The sequence below is a fragment of the Tamandua tetradactyla genome, chromosome 5 (assembly GCF_023851605.1).
Source record: "Tamandua tetradactyla isolate mTamTet1 chromosome 5, mTamTet1.pri, whole genome shotgun sequence".
NCBI classification, from domain to species: domain Eukaryota; kingdom Metazoa; phylum Chordata; class Mammalia; order Pilosa; family Myrmecophagidae; genus Tamandua; species Tamandua tetradactyla.
Genome location: NC_135331.1, coordinates 124,901,823 through 124,924,199, shown reverse-complemented (window position 1 = coordinate 124,924,199; position 22,377 = coordinate 124,901,823). Strand labels below are relative to the sequence as shown.

The window sequence follows — 22,377 nt, the reverse complement described above, 5'->3', positions numbered from 1 at the left end:
GCTTTATGGCAAGATACCATTTAATCAAGAGAAAGACTTACTCATTTTCAGACCTCTCATTATTTGAACTGAGAAAAGTGTATTCCATGGATTCTATTAATCTACAAATCAAGCTTGTGGGAATTCATCAACACTCCAAAGACAATACTTTGGTGTTCCAATTATACACATATTCTTTGTTTTTTTCATGTTAGAGTAAATGTATATTAGTTTAGTACCTCAGGGAAATAATTCAATTGATTACATAAAAATTCAATACAGCAGACAAATTGTGTCTAATAGTTCCAATTTCTCTGGGCTCTTTTCTAACACTACTGCATAGGTTTTATTTTCCTTGTGTACCATGGATTCTCTCTGCTTCCTGTTACAGTTTACAGAAGGGAGAATAAACTTTAAAGAAAGAAAAAGTTACATATCAGAGTTAGTAAGAAAGACATCACTAGTTTCCAATTTGTTGAAAGCATCATTCAACGCATCAAAGGCTAATTTTCTAATTAGAAATCTAATTGAACAGTGCTATGGGTCTTGATATTTAATTCAATAATACATTTCCTTCCTTTTTTCAAAGATTTATTGGACATGAAAGATTTGAAATCAATACATTCAGAGAGACAAAGGCAAATTGGTTGGAAATTTTACATGCAACCATAATTAGAAATGTTAAAGAATATCTTTTGAGTCCAAAAAGAAAAAAATGCAAATCCTCATGCCTAAAATATGACAGTGGTTCTCAACCAGGTGTGATTTTAATCCTCACGGAACACAGGGCAATGCTTAGAGACATTTTTGACTGCCTCCACTTGGGGGGTTGTTACAGGCAGTCGGCTGCGATCAGGGATGTTACTAAACATCCTGCAGTGCACAGGACAGTCCCATGCAGCAAAGAAATATTCAGTCCAAAATGTCAGTAGTGTTTAGAAACCCTGACAAATGGAAATGTATTTTTCTCTTTTATAAGTATTTTTGTAGCAATGACTTTCAAGATGTCTCCCTATTAACAACTACGTAGATTGTACAGAAAAGTGTAAATGTGAAATAATAAATACTGAATTTTTATACATTAAAGACAAGTTACTGAAGTATACTCAAACTTCTTTGCAAGTATGAAAATAGTAGAATTTCCGCATTCCCAAGTTTAATGTTCTTCAGTATTCATAAGATTACTTTAGATTATTAAAGGACTTAGCAATTGATATTCAAATCAAACTAATTGACTGAACTTTAAAGCTTCTACACAACAAAAGCAGTACAAGCAAAATTGTCACACTAAGTACAACAAATAGTTTTTTCTTTGCTAAAAGAACAAAAAAGGTTGAGTCTGATGTTTACCAGGACAACAGCAGCTGCAGGTCCAACGAAAGCATAGAGCAGTCCTCCTTCAAGAGAGAGCCAGCAGCTGAAAAAAACATTAGATAAAAACTAACAAACATTAGTGGTAAGTGTTAAACCACTAAAGCGTGCACATGATGCACATGATGAGGACTACACATTTAGCTTTGGAATTGCTGTACATTTTAAAGGTTTGTAGTTTTAAAATACTCTTAGAAGCTGTGGAAAAGGCTAGAATTGGAACATTTCATGAATGAACAATGCTGTAGTTCTCACTGAAAAACTTTCTTTATGAGGCCTTACTTTGAGGCAGTTAAAACATTTTAAGCAAATTACTCTTTCCATGAGATTTCTATATTTACTTTTACTACAAAGGTGACTATTAAGTAAGTTTAATAGAAATGCTGTTTTAACCATTATGGAGTTTTTCAAATATATTTCTAAACAAGAACAGTGTGTTTTAAGAGTCTTATGCATTTCATTTACCTGCTCTTCCTTGATGCCACTGAGATAATGGAAGACACTGGTTTTAAAGTCACCATTTCAGGGAATGGATAATCTACATTACTGCATGCTTATTGTCTTCTGATTTTATTTTTTTCCCAGACCACAAAGAAAATTCACTAAGGATAAGCTTTGGACTAAAATTAAGTGCTGCTGCATTTATTTCAATTATTAAATTCACCAGGAGGTGTGAGTTTGCACTGATAGGGACACTGTACCCAGTTTAGGTAAAAGCATTCATTCACTCACAGCACAGGGCAATGAAAAGGGCTTGGGGCTTGGCACTGGGGGCTTGAGAGGCAGCACATCTTACATACATAATCCAGGAAAGGCAAAATGAGGAAAGCATAGGGAACCGTTTTATTACTGCTTTGTCCCTTTATGTTTGACCCTTTCAATATTTCTTCTCAGGCCACAGATTCTGCATACTGCCCTAAAAGCTAACAGCAATGAACAATGACTGCTCTATACCTGTTCTGACAAAAACTGTTCCATATCTTGGCTGTGTTGGTGGCTACATCACACTACGCATTTGTCAAAACTCACAGAACTGTGCTCTAAATTGAGAGAATTCTACTCTATGTAAACTATACCTTCATTACAATTCTAAGCCTAGTTATTATATATATATATATATATATATATATTGTATTTAGGTATCGTTCCTTGCCACCATACCAGACAGACAAAATTCTACTTTTACCACTGTGGCATAGCCAATTTAATACTACTACAATTTAATACTATTTTATGGAAAAATACTTGGAGAAAAGACCATTATTCTGATAAAGGCTTTAGTTTGGTGTTTCTGAAACTGCCACTAAATTTCTATCAGATTTTTGTTTAATCTAATCTTCAAACTGACATTTATTGCTCCATTTACTCAATTTTGTTTTACATATAAGCCACCTGAAAGTAGGGACCATATAATTTATAGTCCTACCTATTTCCACATTTCCAACAGTGTTTCTCAAATACTGGATTTATACCAAAACAGTCAAAGTTTTGTAAAATACCTTTTTAAGTTATTACTAACCTAAAAATAATAGTTCTCTAGCAAGCACTATGATACAATATATGCTATCAGATAGTTTTTTGAGTATACAGATTACATCAGGAAAATAAGTATTTTTATGACATGAGTTCTTTAAATCTTTTGGAAGTTTCTTTTGGATGGGCAGGTGATGTCTCTTGGCATACTCCCAAACTGGATGGACTAACAGATGGGCTAATTAGCAGTTATTCCTACTTCAATTCTGATGACAATTAAATAGAACTACACATGGCATTTTAACATTTATGCCTAATAAGATGAACAGTTCTTTCCCTATTTCTTAATTATTTCTCATCTTGAAAGAAGAGATGAGGCAAAATATAAAAATGCAGAGTTTTAAATTTGAAATATTAGATATAAACTTGTATTATAAATCCCATTATAGACTTTTTTCTGTTCTATAAATTCTATTATAGAATTTATCGATATTACAGTTATGATTAAGATTGGTTGATACCATACCCCATTTTCTCCCTTCAATTTCTTCCACAACCCAGGCATTTTCTAATGGGGAATCTATTGATTCCCTGATATATCATTTTTAGTACAAATTACTGTAACAGCAAAAGAACTTGAACTAACATGACAAAACTTGGTTGATGTCAATATCCAGTATCACTGATGAAATTAGAAGCTCAGATCAGAATCACATTCTAAAAGGTAAATATGTCAAGGTTTATCCTGTTCTAAGAAAAAAAATATTGAAAAACTCAAATACCCTGATCTTATTAAGAAATGAAAAACTAAAACAAGGATTCTGATTAGTGCTGCAGCGTTTATTTTCTAACCTTGTAGCATGTAAACTGGCTGACATCATACCCCACTAATGTGATTTCTGCCATTGTTAATGACTCACTGACTAAATGCAAACCATCAGCAGTCCCAACCAAGGCTAATGAAACCTATTTGATGATTTTCTTAATTAGAAACGTGATTTATCGCTGTGAATGGACTTACTAGTGATCGGTGCCATATCCCTTCGTCCTGGTGAAGCCGACTGATGTGGCCACTACCAGTGCTGGTAAACCTGCACGAAAAGCAGTGTTACATTTCATACTCTGTTATAACCACTGTGAATACTGGCCCAAGAAAAGGCAGGATAAACTTCATATGTCTCTATCAGAGCAACTACCTTTGGCTGAATCACCCCAGAAAGTATCTTTCCATGAAAAGGGTCCTTTCAAGTTCAAAACTGTGAGAGTGACAGCTGGGTTTTTAACTGAGAGCTTTTCTCAGAGGTTGCTAGGTCACCACCATGAGTGACATAGGTGTAAAAAGAATTAATAACAGAGATTTGGCAGACTTTTATATATAAAGTATATATGTAAACACTGTTATGAAGGAAATAATACATAGTTACAAAGTCAGAAAGACAAAAAATGGGTGCTCTGGTGTGATGGGCTATCACAGAAGTGGGACATTTGGTGGGTCACGTGCTGATCCAGATCGAGCTGTACTGGAAAAAGCACAGCTTATCGCTAATTGATAAGATAAGAAATAAATCTTGTCAGTTAACTCTTCCTTCGTGATTTACTTATAATAACAAGAATGTAGGAAAAGGTCAAGAGACCCTAAAAGAATGTTTTTTTAGGCTTCCCAGACATCCTCCCAGAGCAATCCTGAAAGAAGGTAAGAACTATCCCTGCTTCTCTTCCGGGATGTGTAGGTGTGCGTTACGCCTTTCATTGCCCCGTTCATCTCTGAATTCAATTATCTGCATCCCTGCACAAATTCTGATACAACATCATCTTTTAGTTTATGCTTATGTGAATTACACTCACTTCATTCAAGTTCAATGAAAACCTGTGTGTTTTGGTGACTAGAGCTAAGTCTAATCTATACTGTCAATTTTTATTTTTTTGCCATGTCTTCCTTTCATGTTTGCCTTTTCAGGTTAAAAAAAAAAAAGATCATCTAATCACTTTTTTACTCCTCAACACACACATCTATCTTTTTTCTACCATTTCCCTTCCTTCCTGCTATTCTCTTTCCTCTGTGAGCTTTTTCTAGTGATATCACATTCCTTCACAAGATTCAATGACCAATAACTATAGAAAACATCCCAGGAGGGGCACACTATATTTTTGAACAAATACTAATATATATAGTCATCTTTCTTTTCTTCATGCATGCCATTTGTTGAATTTGAGAGCTTTAGTGGAGAAATTTGCTTTTCTGCCTATAGAAATCTCAGGTCTCATCTCAAAGCATGCAGCCCTGACTAGCCACTTGGTCAGTAAATACTTACTCCTTTTTAAAGTTCCAAATGAACAATAAGTGCTAAAAAATGACTGTGTCCATGTATTTCAACTTCTATATGTCAAATTAGACACAAAGAAAAAGTAGCTTGGACATATTTACTCTCTACCGCTTCATAATATAAATGTTGAAGGTGAAAGGTATATAAACATGCTTACCCCATCCAAGGCACAAAAAACGTTTCCTTATAAGCCGAGTTCTAATTTTTCCAGTTACAGCCATATATGACTGCCACGCCTCAGTCAAAACCCAACAAAATGAAGCCAGGAAGAAAAAGTGCAAAAATGCAGTGGTGGTTGTACAGATGCTCTGTGGAAACAACAAAGACTCACACTGAATACGAGGGGGGGAGAATCATTTCTTCTTCACAGGATTGTTAATTTCTAACTCATTCCTTTTATTTCAAATATCTACTACACCTCTGTCAGAGTAATTATTTACAGAAATCAGATACCCGGTAGTTTTTATGCTGTATACAGCATCAAAGATAGGAAAAAAATATGTCCTATTCCATTTATGCATTCAATATTTAATGAGGTAAACAGCAAATAGAAATTCATACTCAAGGGAGATTTAAATTACTGCCTTATTTGACATTTTTCTTGAAATACAATTATAGAAATGGTCCCTTCCTTGGTTTAATCAAAGTTACAGAACTCTCACATCAGTATTGTGGCTACATCCTTTATATCCTTCCTTTTTAAGCTGAGAATTGTTCTTTGTTGTTTTATTTATGTTGTTAACATTATATTTGCAAGTGCAACAGGCTTTCTGAAGGAAAAGTGATCCACTGGTACTTTGTTTTTAAATAAGTGTGATATTCAAGGTGTAACAGCAAAGTATAAAATGAGGTTTGGCTAATAGCTGAGCATAAAAAATAGCATGCATTTTAAAGTGCTTAATACACTGCTTCTGGGTTATTACACTGCAATGTGTGTCCTAGTCAAATCATATCAAAAAGCTAAATTGAGTCACTGGCAGTACACAGCTATGGTTTCATAGATGTCTCTTCTTCGTGCAATTTAATCAATCTGAACATGCCCACCATTAGCTTACTCGTGGCTTGTCTGCTAGAGGGGTCTGCTGCTTCATTTTCCTAAAAGCTACTACTCATTTCACCACTAGTATAATTTCATCATGTAAATCTCTTTGGAATGAAGGTCTTTATAAACCAGAACAAACAACATAACTAATTACTTTCTTTGTGAGTCTCAGTCTTGCTGTGCCCAAAAATTGAAGAGCAACAAAACAAAGAGAGAGGGACTAAAAACAATAAAAATCTTAAAAAAAAAACAAACCAAAAAACCCAAACCAAACATTATAAATAAAGCTGTATCTTCCCACCTCCATCTTATTCCATGGCTAAGAATATCTTTTAAAAATTTCTATTTTCTGGACCAAATTTTTCATATTTGTTTACTTTGTTAACATTCACCAGATGCTAACCTAGCTTTTCACTTCTCTTAATTCTATTAAAAGAACTTTATCATGTTAGCCTCACCTGGTTGTTACAATGATAAGAGAGAATGTATGGAAGCTATTATCATCATTATTGTAACTAACACTAAAAAGAAAAAAAGGCATTACCTTTTTTCACCACTTGATCCTTTATCTCACGTAATACATAAATATACTTAATACCTAAAGTCATACTTACAAAAATGATAACTTTGAGAATGATAGTCACAAATTTCTTGAACACCGTTATTATAACTTTATTCCTGTCTCTAGTGTAACATAGTAACTATTAAACAACCATGATTCCTTCTATACTCAAAATATAGAGACTTCTACCAAGTGAAGATTTAAGTATCTGTGGGTTACCTACTTTACTCATTCTTAATATGTAATCCCTAATCCCAATCTGAATTTCAATAACTCTTCCACCAAAAATCTGAAGACAAGTTAATGCTTTCCAATTCACATCTCATTTTTTCCCACCATTTTACCTCATCTTACTTGTGTATGTGCTAGAACAGCGATTTCTTCTCCATTTATACTGTCAACATAGAGCTATATCAAACAATGTAAAAATGGCTTGAAACCCTAGATTCTAAAGTTGTACTGAAATTTTATAGGAAATAATAAGATAGTCACTATTTGCTTTTAAACTGCTCTCTCTACATTATGTTTGTTACTTCATGATTTCCTGACAATTTAACTGCAATATAAATTGAGATTCATGTAATTTTGGGCTACTGGTACTTATTTCAATAATTCATATTTTCCTGAACAATAATATGGCCACATTTGTGGGTAAATGTATTGTAACTACAGGAGTGAGGCTTATGCAAATGGCTAACGGCCTTCTATTATGGTCACATGAATATTTATATATGCCTGGAAAATGCTCCCAGTATGGAGGTAAGCTGTTGACCAAAAGGAGAAAGGGAGAGGAAGAAGGGAGGGAGAGGAAGAGAAGGAGGGGGGAAGGGAGGAACAGGGCAAGGGGAGGGGGAGAGAAAAAGGGCTATCTACATAACATGTAAGAATATTCTCCAGGATAACCTCTCAACCCTGTTTGCAATTCCTCAGCCACTGAGACTTTATTTTGTCTACTTCTCTCTTCCCCCTTTTAGTCAAGAAGGCTTTCTCAGCGCCATGATGCCAGTCCCAGCTCACTCCCAGGAGTCAGGTCCTACATTAAGCCATGCTATTTATTTATTTATTTTTGTATGCTGTATGGTAGGGGTCACATTTCATTCTTTTTTCCAAAGGCCATGTTCTTTTTTGTCTCTTTACTTCTTTTGGGTGCATGGTCTGGGAATCGAACTCGGGTCTCTCCCGCATGAAAGGTGAGCATTCTACCACTGAACCACCCATGCACCCCAAAAGCCATGTTCTTTTAATCCTTTTCTGTGGGGGCAGAACTGTTATAGGTGGGACCTTTTCATTAGGTTATTTCAGTTGAGATGTGATCCAGCCCATTCAAAGTAGGTCTTAACCCTTTTACTAGAGGCCTTTATGAAAGGATAAAAGACAGAAAAAGCCCAGATTGCTCAGAAAGGCTCCAGAGAAGCCGAGAAGAAGCTTCAAAAGCCATAAGCTGGGAACCCAGGAGTGAAGGACCAGCAGATGCTGGCCATGTATCTTCCCAAGTGACAGAAGTGTCCCGATGCTGGTGGCCTGACTTCAGAGAAGGTATTGTCCTGTTGATGCCTTAATTAGGACATTTTCATGGTTTTAGAACTGTAAATTGTAAGTTAATAAATCCCATTATAAAGGCTAACCCATTTTTGGTACATTGCATTCTGGTAGCTTTAGTGAACTGAAACAACCGGAGAGGAATTTTGTTCCAGGAGGGATCACATCCATAAGTGATTTTGATGAGACTTTGTACTTATTATTGTTACTGATATGATTTAAGGCTTGTGGAATATTGTGATGTAAAAAATGAATTTTGCACATGAAAAGAAACGTGTCTCTTTGGAGTCCAGAAGGCAAAATACTGGAAATTGAATCATATCCCCCACAAAAGGCATGTTTGGGTCCCAACCCTAGTCCTGTGGGTGTGTACCTATTTGTAAATAGAAGCTTTGAAGATGTTATTCATTAAGGTGTGCCCAAACTGAAATGAGGGTGGGCCCTAATCTAATAAGGCTGAAGACTTTATAAGCAAAGGAAATTGGACATGGAAGGAGAAGCTGTGGGGAGAAGCTGTGGGGAGAAGGAAGAAGCTGGAAATCAACAGAAGCCAGAAGAGAAAGGAGAAGACACTGCCATGGGCATTGCCATGGTGATGGAAGGCCAAGGAACCCCAAAGATTACTAGACAGTCAGAAGACACCAACCCCAGAGGAAGCAAGTCTTCTAGCCTCCTAAGCAACGAGCCAAAAAATTCCTGTTGTTAATCCAACCCATTGTACGTTATTTGTTGTAGCAACGGGAAACTAAAACACAACTGTTCATTTGTCGCTACCAGTATTAAACCTTTTCCTTATTCAGCCTCCCTATGTCTATTCTTCACAATCATAACAGTAGGGCCTCACAGTTGAGGGCTCCAAACATGGATCTCACCAGCACCTCCAGGTCTTCATCCAGTTCTTCTGTTCCACCAGCCTAACCAAACTCAATCTGGTCTTGCTTCAGAGTTTACGAATGTGGCTGACAAATAGTGCAGAACTGGAAGAAGGATTTCAGTTGGTAAACTGAGAACCATTTATACCTGTCACCCTCAAGTATGCACGCACCCTAACTCCCCAGAGAAAACAGAAAATATCTCTTAAAATAGTGTCTTTAAAAAAAAAAGAAGAGTAAACCTGGGTGGATTAGAAATTGTGACAAATCCCCGAGAAACCGAAATCAGATGGAAGCAGTCGAAGCTTTATCAAAACTGCAGATAAGGGCAGGATTTAGCTTCACTGGCACTAGTGTGAGTACTATGAAGGCATGAAAAGCATGAGAGTTAAGACACAGGATGGATCCAGAAGTTCTAACATTTGTCTAAAAGTAATTCCAGAAGGATGAAATAGAGAAAATTGGGAGAAGAGACAGCATTTAAAGAAATATTATCTTAGATTTTCTCCTGACTGCAGGATAAGTTAAAGACAAATATACACAGAGAAAAACACAGACACAGACACACAACACATGGTGAGATACATTTTGATGAAATTTATGAACATCGAGAATAAAGAAGTTTAATTTGAAAAGTTGTCAGAGTAAAGAGAAATATGACTTACAAAGAAATGAGTCAGACAGACATCAGACTCCTTGTAAGCAACCTTGGATACAAAAAGACAGTGGAATAATTACCTCAATATTTAAAAAAAAAATAACTTTTGAAGGGAGAACTCAACATCCAGACAAACTATTATTCAAGGGAGAGTTAGATATATAGGTATATTTAGAATATAAAGGAACTTTATAGTTTACTACAACAAGCTCCCCTCTGAAAGAATTAAAGACAATATACAACAATAAGAAGAAAAAGAAATCCATGAAGAGGGAATGAGATAAAAGAAGCAGCACATAACAAATGAGTAATAAAATACAGAGCTAAATACATTCTTATCTTAAATTTTAAAAGTATAATCATCTGGATATAAAATTCCTAATAATATCAATGAGGGTTAATGGGAGGCGTGAGAGTTATGAGAGGAAAATAAAAGTATGCTAAGCATCTACTTTTTCTCAGGTATATTGTAGATACTGAGTTATTCTCGATGACAGAAAAATATGTTTGAGCATTTATATTAAGAATGTTATGGTAACCACAAAAAAGTAGAAACAAATCCGTAAACTAGTGAAGGGAAAAACAGAACCAAGAACTGTCCCTCAGTCTAAGGGACAACAAAAACAAACAAACAAAAAAACATGATAAATACAAAAACAAATAAAGAAATAATTCCAAACACATCAGAACTAATAAGTGAGAATGCTTTAAATGCACTGTTTAAAAGTTAAGAATTTCTATAATGGATAAAAATATCAATACCCAGTAACACTAGAAGACATACCACAAAACCAATGGTACAGGAAGATTAAGAAGGGAGGATGAAAAATACATATTTTTAAAGAAATGCTAAAGGGCAAAAATCAGATGACAGAATGTGAATATTGGAAAGAGTATTAAGAGATGATGAGGGACTTTTCCAAACTGATAAAAGGAGCAGGTCATAAAAATGATTCAGAAGCAATAATTCTGTATGAAACTAATAACAGTATTTCAATGCATATGATGCAAAAAAGGAGAAATCTACTAGAAGCTGTCAAATTAAGATCATAATGAAAGACTTAACTTACGTCTCTCAGAAAGCCAGAGAAAAAGTGGAGAAAAAAATAATAATATGGAAAACTTAATTAATGCAATCAATAAAATAATCTATTTTCTCTTTCTCCACAATATTATCCTTTAGAAACAGAGCATGCAGTCCTTTAAAATAAAAATGAAACATTTACAGAAACAAGCCCAACGACAGAAAATAAAATAAGGAAAGTTCAGAACATACAGAACTTTTTCACAGAGTACAATATAATGAAATCAAAATTAAAATTCTCTAACTTTGGTAATAAAAAAACAACTTTTAAATACTCATGAAATAAAGAGGCATTAAAAACTTAAATTATAAGACATTTAGAACTGATTAAAAATAAAGGCAGTTTAGGCAGTACAGGACAGTAGCTGGTGCATTTACAACTTTATACAGTTAGAAAATAAGAAGAAATGAAAATAAATAGGCTACATAAAGAAGTCAGAAGGAAGAATTTAATAAAGATAAAAGCAGAAATTAACAAAATAGAAAACAAAGGCGTAATATTGACCCATGAAACCCAAGCTGACACTAAGAGACCAACAAAGCAGCTAAACTTTTGGCAACTATGTGTTTTTTTAATGGTAGGGGGAGAAGGCAAAATAAATAACATTAAGAATGGAAAAGGTTATTAAAAGTATTTTGAGAGAGGAGCATGTAATATATATATATACATAAAAGTAAAAACATACATAAAATGGACAATCTTGGGTTAAAATCGGCTCAAGAAAACAAATCTAATAAATGTAGATAAAACGGCATGGCAATAAAAGCAGTAATCTTTCAAAAAAGACAAAAATTTTCAGAAAAATTTATAGGCTGATTCTAACAAATTTAAGGAACAGAATCCCATTTTTAAAAATTTCCCAGGATAAAGAAAAAGATTAGAAACATCCAACTCATTTTACAAGGCCAGCATAGCATTAATACCAAAATGAGCAAGAAAAGTATAAGCCATTTTCATTTCTCAACAAAAATGTAAAGATACTAAATAAAAGATGGAATCCAGAAATACCACAAAAGGATTTTTGAGCATGCACATTCTTTAAAATAAAAATGAAACATTTACAGAAACTAGTCCAAGAGCAGAAAATAAAATAAAACAAGGAAAGTCCAGATCATACAGAATAAGAGTGTGTCCAATAACACAGGATGACACTCAACTTTAAAAAGGACCTCCATACATTTTATTATATTAGTAGATTAAATAAAGAGAAACCATGTGACCACATCAAAAATGTAAAAGCATTTGATAAAACTTAATTTCCAATTATCATTTTATGTTTAGATTTTCTACATTCATTTTTATTACTATAGGATAATTCATATAATAAATGTATTACAAATGATTTACCTATTTTATTGATAGTCATTTAGATGAACTCTAATTTCTTTCTATTTTTAAATCTCTCTGATTCTGGGAATCTGAATGATTTTTTTCCTCCCAGAGGACATGGGTACAATGACTTACTTGGTGAATTATTCTTATAACATGACTCTTTCCTGGGTAATAAAAAGCAGGAACAAAGGAATGGATTTCCACTGCCTTCTCCGTGAAAGAGAAAAGGTTGAAATTGTGTTTTTCATAGGCTTATTGAGTGTTCACATTATTTTACAGATTTTTTTTTATTGGAGAACTAGGTTTACAAAAAAATCACACGTAAAATACAGAGTTCGCATATACCACACTATTATTAACACCTTGCATCAAAGTGGTGCTTTTGCAACAATTCATGAAAGAACATTCAAAAAATTGTACTAGTAACTATAGTCCATGATTTACATTAGGATTCAATGTTTGTGTTGTAAAGTGATATAGTTTTTAAAAATTTATTCTAGTAATATATATATATATTATAACCTAAAATTTCTCCCTTTTAGCCACATTTCATTACATAATTCAGTGCTGTTAATTACATTCATAGTGTTGGTGGGTCACCACCAGCATCCATTACCAAAACCTTCCATCACTCCAAATAGAAAGTTTGTATAATTTAAGCATTAAATTCCCACTCCCCTACTCCCACTCAGGCCCCTGGTAACATCTGTTCTAGTATCTGACTCAATCAATTTGCTTATTCTAATGATTTCATATCAACCAGATGATACAATATTTGCTCTTTTGTGCCTGGCATATTTCACACAACATGATGTCTTCAAGGTTCATCCACGTAGTCACATGCATCAGGACTGCATTCATTGTGAATGCTGAACAATATTCCATTGTATGTATACAGCATATTTTGTTTATCAAAGATGGTTGATGGATACTTAGGTAGGTTCCATCTTTCGGCAATGGTGAATTATAAACTGCTGCTATGAACTCTGGTATGTAAATATCTGTTTGGGGTCTCTGTTTTCATTTGTTTGGGGTTACATACCTAGGAGCAGGATTGCTGGGTCATATGTAATTCTATACTTAATTTCTGAGTTGCTACCAAACTGTTATCCACCAGGGCTGTACCATTTTACTTATCCACCAACAATGTACAAGTGTTCATAGTTCTCTGCATCCTTGTCAACACTCGTTATCTTATGTTTTTTAAAAATAATAGCAATTATCCTTTTTAAAAAAATTATCCTTTCCAAATTATGAATAGGAACTCACTTATTAAAAGGAATCTCTTTAAAACATATGGTGAAAATCCTATTTACTAGTGAAATATTAGAGGCATTCTCATCATCATGAATAGAGATGGATGACTATGTTCCTCTCTACTACTCTAAATGGAACAGGAGGTCCTCAGTAAAACAGTACAAGAAAAAAAACTATAGAAAAGGAAGAGTCAATATTGTCATTATTTCAGACAACATATCTACTTACTAGAAAATACAAGAGAAGCAACTTTTAAACTATTAGAAACAAAATAAGGATCAACATGTTGGCTGGATGCAAAATCAACATGCAAAAATTCTATTTATTAGACATTGAGATCAATATACAAAACTAATTTCTCTATATACTGATATTATTACTTGGAATATGTAATACAGATACTGTAATTAAACATGTCAGATTTGTCTCTTTTCTCCCTCCAAAACCATGCTAAAATGATCGAGCTATAAAGCCACAAGTTAAAAAAAAAAAAGTAGGCAATAGATAACAGTGAACTAAAGATGTTGACAAATTTGAAAGACTTTGAGGGGATGATAATTGACTTCGAGAAGAAGCCGAAGTTCTTTTGAGGGATGGTGGGTGGTGATGGAAAACACTGATTGTAATGGAGCTAATTCACTTCATAGACCTTCTGAAGGTTTAATATGTGGAAATAGAAGGACAGAATACCAAATGGGGCTGAAAAGAGGGGTTGGTTGAAAGCTCTATATGCAGAATGATTGGAACTCTGTTTCTTTCCCCACTGAACACAGTAGAGCACTGCTGTGGGGAGATTTAGTCTCTGGAGAAGTTGAAAGGGTTGGGCTATCAATTCAGATACCAGGCTTACTAGTGGTTAGAAGGGTTGGGCTATCAATTCAGATACCAGGCTTACTAGTGGTTAGGTATGCAAAGCAGGTAAAAATGTATGTATTAAAACATGTGGTCCTCCACTCCCTTCCCCCACCTCTACTCCCAGAATGCCAGTCAACCAGAGATCAAAGTTATGCCCCAGAGGGAAAAAAATCTTCAGATACCACTTTGCTCCTTGATTATCTTAAAGTAAGATCAACGTTTTGAAAATCCCATTCACCCACGCAAAGCTTCAAGTCCCTTTTTAGAGGATTGCTGTTATATATGAATAAGCAGCCAAGGATAACAAGACAATTGAGAAAAGGAGAAAAGAAACAAGAAGACAGGGGTGTGGTGGTGGAGGCAATAGCAGTAATCAAACAAAAACAAAAACAAAAAAAAAACTTTGAAAGGCTTAATTATAAGTTCTTCAGGAGCTGAGAGAAAAAAGTATTTAAAACAAAAGCACCAGGGAAAAATTATCAGAGATAAGAAAAGATTCTATTCATAATAACAACAAAACTATAAAGTACTTTCAAATAACAACAAAAGTGTTCAGAAACTTAATGCAGAAATTTATAACATACAATTGAAGGACATAAAAGAAGACATGAGTGAATGGAAAATATCCCATGTACATGAGTTGGGAGACTCAATACCATAAATTTCTATCCCTCCAAATTAAATAATACATTCATAAAAAATAAATTTGAAGAATAATTCAGAAAATTTGAAAAGAAGAAGAAAGCAGAACAAAGCGTTTGCTAATGTTAAAACCAGCATAATATGTGCTCAGTTAACCATCATCCTCATTTTGCATACGAGGAAACTGGAGCTTGGAGAGGTTAGTAATTTGGTCAATTTCACATGGTTAAGGAGTGAAAAGCAAAAGTCTAAACATTCTCTCTGACCCAGAGTTTGAATACTCCATTAAGGACATCACACTGACATCTGATATTTTTACTCATTGCATATTCTAATCCTCAACATCATTTCTGAAGCTCCAGCTTTCCTCCTTTCTCCCTTATATCAGATGACCTTGGCTTCTACATCACTGAGGAGGAACAGGCAACCCATGTCATCAGTATGTTTGTATGCCCTCTTCTATCCCTACTTGAATTTTGCCTTTCATTCACTCCCTCCTCTTTTCCGAAGCAGACTCCTCCTCTCACAGAAGATGGTGTAATAGAGTTGCTAGTAGGCATGTGCCTGGAACCACACTGCCTGGTTTCATAGACTCAGTCTTTCACTTAAAGGTTGTTACCTAAAATATCTTCTAAAAGAGGATAATAGCACCTACCTTGTAAGATTATTGTAAGGAATCAATTATATGATATATGGAAAGAACTTATAAAGAGAACTTGCCTCATGGTAACTACTCTTGATCCCATATTTGATCAATTTAAACTCTCTTCCTATAGTTAATATCTATCTTCTTATATATACAATCTCTTAGCCTACAAACTTGCTTAAGACTTTATCTTGAAAAACAAAACAACCTCCTTTTCACTGCTTTGTTCTCACTGCTACTACATGTCTTTCCAATCATGGCCAAATTTCTTAAAAGGTTCAGTTACTATGTCACTTTCCTTACTTCCTGCTTACATCTTTTCTTGCCAATTAGCATCTCCCCTGAATTGTCCTCCCACAGGAATCACCTATGACCTCTTAATTTCCAAAGCTAATGAATGAGATTTTATCAGTTTGTCATAAAAAAGTTGGACCTTAACATTATCACTTTTACTGTATTGTCTTTAAAGGCTTTTCTAGCTCTAAAATTCTACAATATGATGAATTCTCCCTAATTAAAGACCTCATCAGGTTATTCATTTCTTCTGAAATTAAATTTGGCAATTTATATTCTCTCAGGAAATTATCCATTTCAATTATATTCCCCAATGTGTTAATATATGACTGTATATAATGTTCTGAGTTTTAAGAAATATCATTTTTCACTTCTAATGTGACAAGTCTGTGTTTTCTGTTTCCTAACAGATTTGTCAGAAAGGCTGTTTTACTATTGTTTTCAAACTTTAATGACTCTAATTCTACCTTGAAAAAATATTATTGCATTATTACAGTGAGAAATTTCTTAGAATGTGTAATATAATCATTTGTTGCTTTTCACTTGGAAGGTTATCAAGAATTCTAAAAACAAAATAAAGAATACTATGTTTACCTTATTCCTAACCCTCGAATGAATCAAAGTGTGCCTTAATTTAAAAAATATGCAAACAGACATCTATTGTGCAAGTATTTAAAAAAGCAAAAGAGAAAATGTTACCTATGAGACATATGGTGTAAGAAACTGAATGTGGAAAAGCTGCTAGGAAAGTGAAAAGTAGAATACTGAAATGAAGTTCTTCAACAGAATGTTTAGAAGCTCTCAAATAATATCAATATTTGAGTGCTTTGCAGTTTAATGTAGAAATCAAGTTATTTGCACCTATCTCAACATTTCAATATTTACAAACTAAAACAATTCTTCCACATGAAGTAATTCTTATCTGAATTATTCAGAAAATTCCCTCTATTCACACAATTTTTTGTTTGTAATAAATAAATTAGTATTACATATATCTTGCTACAATATGGCATAAAACGTGTATATGACATATATGATACAAAAGAGGCTACACTGATAACTTCTAACATACCAAGCTATGGGAATTAATCTTGGCTTATCTTCACCGTGGTGTCAAATCCACTCCTTTAAAGACTGCACTAATAACTGCACATTTACATTATTCAGAAGGAGGAAGCTCTTATAGATGAAAAGTGAATTATTGTGAGGATTAACTGAATAATGAATTAAAAAGTGCTTTGCCTAAAGGTGATATAAATGCTTATTTATAGTAAGCATTCAATAAATAATAGCTGTTGATAATACTGCAATTAAAAGCTTAGTCAAATACATGAAGTGATTTCTTTTTATTGCCGAACAAGTATATTTGAAAACATTGACTGTATCTTAAGAGATGATGAGAAAACTTAACAAGCACCTACAGTCCTTATATATATATTCAAATATATATACATATATATTTTTTATTTACTTATTTATTTTAACATGGGCAGGCACCAGGAATCGAACTCGGGTCTCCGGCATGGTGGTGAGAACTCAGCCACTGAGCCACCGTTGCATGCCCATCTACTGCCTTTTTATTTTTGTCCCATACCTCTTACTCATCCCTCTCACTGACCACTAATATTTCAATCTACCCAATTTTTTTACCCCTTATCCCCTCCACCTTTTATTTATTTTTGTCCTTATTTTTTAACCCAACTGTCCATACCCTGGATAAAGGGAGCATCAGACACAAGGTTTTCACAATCACACAGTCACACTGTAAAAGCTATATAGTTAAATAATCATCTTCGTGAGTCACGGCTACTGGAATACAGTTTAACAGTTTCAGGTACCTTCCTCTAGCTACTTTATTACACCATAAACTAAAAAGGTGTATCTATATACTGCATAAGAATAACCTCGAGTAACCTGTGACTCTGTTTGAAATCTCTCAGCCATTGAAACTTTTTTTGTCTCGTCTCTCTCTTCTTTCTTTTCGTTAAGAAGGCTTTCTCAATCCCATGGTATCAGGTCCCAGCTCATTCCTGGAATCCAGTCCCATGTTGCCAGGGAGATTTATACTCCTGGGAGTCATGTCCCACGTTACTCTGTCTTAAACAACAATTTCAGGGCAGAGCAAAGATTTTACAGAGGAAATGAAAAGAAAGTTACACAGGCAGCAAATGCAGAGGCTTATGCTCTTTGTAGTATACTATGTTGTTTCATGCTCTAAATGACCCTGATTTTCCTAATGTTTATTTAAATATGGTTATACTATAACAGTTAAGTCATTTCATAATAGTTTTGATAGACAAAACATAGTATTCCCCATGATGAATCCTTAGTTTCCAAATCACCACCAACTAAAACAGAAAAATGTGTCATTTCCAAATATATTTTTGAATATATGGAGTCCATCAACATATGAAAATGTATTTGGATGTGATCTGGGCAGCACACCTGAACCCCAATGGGACGAATCATTAAAATCATTAGTGGGCATCATGACCACAAGCTTCATTATTTCTCATAATTAAATTAAAGCCTCTATGGTATTAAGGATTTTATCAGGAGCTTTTTGTCAATGTCCCTTTATCCACCCCCCCCTTATCCCTTAGCTATGGTTACATGCTATACTGATGGCGATGTCAGTCTTAGAAAGCTGAGAAAGGTGGACAGATAGATCCAAATACCTGGCCTATGCATTCTTCCCCTAGGTTGTAATGGAAAATATCATGAGAAGATACATGATGGGCTTAGTTGTCTCTAGAAGTTTTGGTTCACCATTAAACACAAGGTACAAACTTGCTTAAAAGCTATGACCCAAACTATGACAAGGAAACATATTATCACTTTTTTAACCCATCTTGTGGAGAATTTTGAGGCAAGTTATTTTCTGCATAATTAGAATCTCTGTCAAGACTGATTCTTACAAACAGAAGAATGTACCAATATAAAATCACGTATGGGGTACATGGGTGGTTCAGTGATAGAATGTTTGCCTTTCATGCAGGAGACCCGGGTTCCATGCCTGGACCATGCACCCCCCTCCCCCAAAAAAGTCATGTATGATATGTAATAGTTAATGAGTGAGGGAACAATAAAAGCAGTTGCAAAATACAAGTATTCAAGCAATTGCAACTCTAATTTGCTAGATTTTTATAATTTCGTTTTAAAATTAAAAATGCAGCGCTATTAATAAGAAAATAAATGCTTGATAGCTGTCAATAGACATAAAAATCTGTCCACAGATGTCAAAAATATGTATCTTACAGAAAACATGTTCATAATTTGAAGACCTTGGGAAGTTTGACACACACAGAAAAGTATAAATTTTTGAAAGGTGTCCTTTGGGAATCCAAACATTTGTACATTATACACAGCAGATGCTTTATTTAGATCCTGTTATATCCAGGCCTGGGAACATAATAATTTTATTCAAAATGAAATATAATTAAATCACCTGCTAAATAAGACCAAGAGTTCAAAAAGCTTTACTAAGAGGTTCGAAAAAAAGATGTGTGATAAGCTCCAGGAACTCATTTACCCTATGTTTTATACCTATAGAAGAAATCATTTGTCAATGGGTTTATACCCTCTGGTGTATTCAGATATCCCTTCCCAGAAGCTTGCAAGCACCATGTACAAACGCTCAAAACAGAGGGAAACAGCAATGCAAATATAAATTCGCCTTCAAATTGTGACAAGCAGAGCAAACAAAACCCTGTAGCTTAGTTGCTGGGATTTTTAGCTTTGAAAATCTTTCTTTGACATTTTTAGAAGGCAGAGGAAGATAACATTTTCTACCAAGAAGATATTTATTTATACTGTTTATCAAGTTTAATCAATAGTCCTATTGGAGTTACAAGACTGTTTCAATGTGGAATGAAAACAATTTTTGAATCAGAGGCAGCATGGTGTAAAAAGGTCCCAGGTTTTGGATGTGGATCAGCATTTCTCAGCTTTGACTGCACAATGGTCATCACCTGGGGAGCTTGAAAACTATAGCTCCATTCGTTCTGTCCCACCTCGGCTCTGATGTAGTTGCTCTAGATTGCAGCCTGGGCATAGGAATTGTTAAGGCTCCCAGGTGATACTAATGTGCATCCAGGGTTTGGAATCAGCAACTTCTATATACATGGACTGACTCTTGGCAGCTAAAGCTACCAAATGTGTGTCCTTGAACAAATTATCCAACAGCTCACAGCCTCAGTCTTTTATCTGTACGATGGGATTGAGAACACCAATCACTCAGAGTTATTGTAAGAATTATATATAATAAATGTAAAGTGCCTGGTTCTTGGTGGGTTCTCAAAAGCAATTAACAATAACTATTCATACATATTCACAAACCCATTATAGTATCTTATCTGCTCTTAGCTAGCCACTTCCTAAAGCTCTAGAAAGAGAAAGAAAAAGAGAGCTTTTGGCTATGCTTTCATGTTTTTATTTAGAATGGCATTAGAACTGACAGACTTCTATATAGAACCTCCTATGAAAACAGAATTGAATGGCTAATATTTGGAAGAACTTCCTAACAATGAAAGGTGTTTAAAAAAAAAAAAAGGAACAAATACAGAGTAATACTGTCTCTGGCCATGTTCATGAAGAAGGCAGACTATTATTTGCTCCTGGCCTGTGGCCTTCTCAAGACACCTAAGAGAAAATGCCTGCTGTTGCTGAACAACTACCATAGTTAAATTATGCTAAATGCCATCACTGGGTCCATTATGGAACCATGAGAGAGACAATTTGTGGAGATCTCAAAGGACTTTTCCAAAATATCAATTTGAAACCTAAGATTGGTTAGTTCCATTTGTGTCTACTTTTCAAATCCTTATCTGCTTATCTCTGAGTCACATAACCTCAAACATTTCAGACCCAACATATCTGAAAACAAACTCTTCACCTTTCCCTTTAAGCCAGCTCTACCTTCTATGTTTGCTACTATGAAAGAAAACCATCTTTCCTAATCAGGAACCTGGAGGTCTTCCTGAAATACTCCTACTTCCAATCACTTACTAACTCCTATTTGATTTTATCTAATAATATATCTCAACTGATGGAGTCATCATTTACTCTCTCCTGGGTCGTTAGTGAACAAATGAGATTCCTGTGGGGAGACCCTCCCCTCCTCTGTTTCCGTCTCCATTGGCAAGAGTGAAGTGGAAGCTCCAGAGAGATATGCTCCTGGTAAGACTCTCCAGGTCCCTTCTCCGCAGTACTGAAAGCTCACTTGAGATATCAGTACTAATTCCATGTGCCCTTTAACTCTGTGTAAATCAGTTACCATGAGACTTCCCAGTCATCCTTCATATACCCAGATTCTGGAAAATGACCCTGTGTTAGTCAGTATCTCTGGCTAACTTTACTAAGTTAGTGACCAACTTTACTAAGCCGTGAAAAGCATGTAAAACAAACTGACCAAATCCTATACCCCAAACTTCAAGCAGAATGAGTCCCTCTCTCCATCCTCTGCTAACCTGGTCTTTGGCACAATGAAATCAAGAATTACTTGTGAAGTGAAGGTGAACTTTATAATTTTCCTGGTGCAATGGTGGGCAACAACTTCTCTTTGCCTCTGTTCCTTTATCTGTAAAATGGGGATGATAATACAACCTATCTCATAGGGCTATTATAAGAATTAAGCAAACTGGTGTTCGCTTCGGCAGTACATATGCTAAAATTGGAACGATACAGAGTAGATTAGCATGGCCCCTGTGCAAGGATGACACGCAAATTCGTGAAGCATTCCATATTTAAAAAAAAAAAAAGAATTAAGCAAATTGAAAAATCAAAGATCTTAGGATGTGCCTGGCATATACCAAGTGTTCAATAAATATGAGTTATCATTATTTTTATGGTTATTAAAAGGGATGATATGGTTACAGCCCTTTTATAGGATGAGAAATCCTAGAGTTTGAGTAAATGTCAAGTGAAAAATCAAATAGAGATGGAAACTGATAAATCAGGAGTGGGAGAGAATAATTGATTGCATCATGTTTTGGAGAAATCTGATAGGAAAGGAAATTGAAAGCACATGAGGAAGATGGGCTTTTGCAAAGAGGAAGGTCTTTTCTTTGATTGAAACATGCAGGAAGAAAGACTGTGTCCAGATGTAGATAAGCTAGTGTAATTTGTGGTGGGAAGTTGAGAGAGTTCCTGTCTGTGACAGTTACCAAATTCTTTGGAGAGTAGGAGTTGGGTTACATGCTGAAGCTAAAGATGTAGGAGGGAGATCAGAAATTTCAGTAGACATGAACAGATTGGAAATTGTCTTTGTTGAGAATTGGAAAGCCAGATAACGCAGAATTGCTGGGCTCCGTTGAGATGAGTGAATATGCATTTCTCAGCTAATCACTATTTGGAAGAACAAAAGACTTATAGTATGGACCCCATTTTTGACTCTGGAACCAAGGATTCCAGTCCTCTGCAAAGTAGCAAAGTACTGGTTTTGCTGT

The 22,377-nt window shown here is 34.8% G+C and overlaps 1 protein-coding gene and 1 non-coding gene across 6 annotated transcripts in view; one reads left to right on the top strand and one right to left on the bottom strand.

The window, feature by feature from the left end:
• Positions 1 to 22,377, bottom strand: part of ADGRB3 (adhesion G protein-coupled receptor B3) — a 723,849-nt gene that overhangs the window by 51,204 nt on the left and 650,268 nt on the right. For all 5 annotated transcript variants that reach the window (XM_077162185.1, XM_077162184.1, XM_077162181.1 and 2 more), the window contains 3 exons: positions 5,305 to 5,455; positions 3,845 to 3,914; positions 1,330 to 1,396 (listed from right to left, as the gene is read on the bottom strand). In XM_077162185.1, coding sequence (XP_077018300.1) covers positions 1,330 to 1,396; positions 3,845 to 3,914; positions 5,305 to 5,455 — 288 coding nt within the window. The remainder of the gene's footprint in view (positions 1 to 1,329; positions 1,397 to 3,844; positions 3,915 to 5,304; positions 5,456 to 22,377) is intronic.
• LOC143685293 (U6 spliceosomal RNA) lies at positions 21,575 to 21,679 on the top strand. The gene has a single exon (XR_013176540.1). It is a non-coding gene; the product is annotated as a U6 spliceosomal RNA (small nuclear RNA).